The following is a 211-nucleotide window of genomic DNA, read 5'->3' on the forward strand; positions in this document are numbered from 1 at the left end:
AACATAATTTATGAACTTGATATAACTTAAAAGAACTTTCACAAAATAAGGTTTGACTCAAAACAAACATAGAACTTTGGTAAATTCGGAATATTGGGGGGGGGGGAGGGGGGGTTGCAATTGCCTTGGTTTCTCGTGCTTATTCAATATTAATTAATTACATATGTTGTTGATCATCTGGTGCACCAAGAATCCAAAGAAAAACCAGCAT

General features: G+C 35.1%; 1 protein-coding gene across 1 annotated transcript in view; it reads right to left on the reverse strand.

Moving 5' to 3' along the window:
- LOC123063771 (isoflavone reductase homolog IRL-like) overlaps positions 1-211 on the reverse strand; it is a 1,776-nt gene extending 1,565 nt beyond the window's left edge. Inside the window, exon 1 of the mRNA XM_044487687.1 lies at positions 206-211. Coding sequence (XP_044343622.1) covers positions 206-211 — 6 coding nt within the window. The remainder of the gene's footprint in view (positions 1-205) is intronic.

This window comes from Triticum aestivum, chromosome 3A, assembly GCF_018294505.1.
Source record: "Triticum aestivum cultivar Chinese Spring chromosome 3A, IWGSC CS RefSeq v2.1, whole genome shotgun sequence".
NCBI lineage: Eukaryota > Viridiplantae > Streptophyta > Magnoliopsida > Poales > Poaceae > Triticum > Triticum aestivum.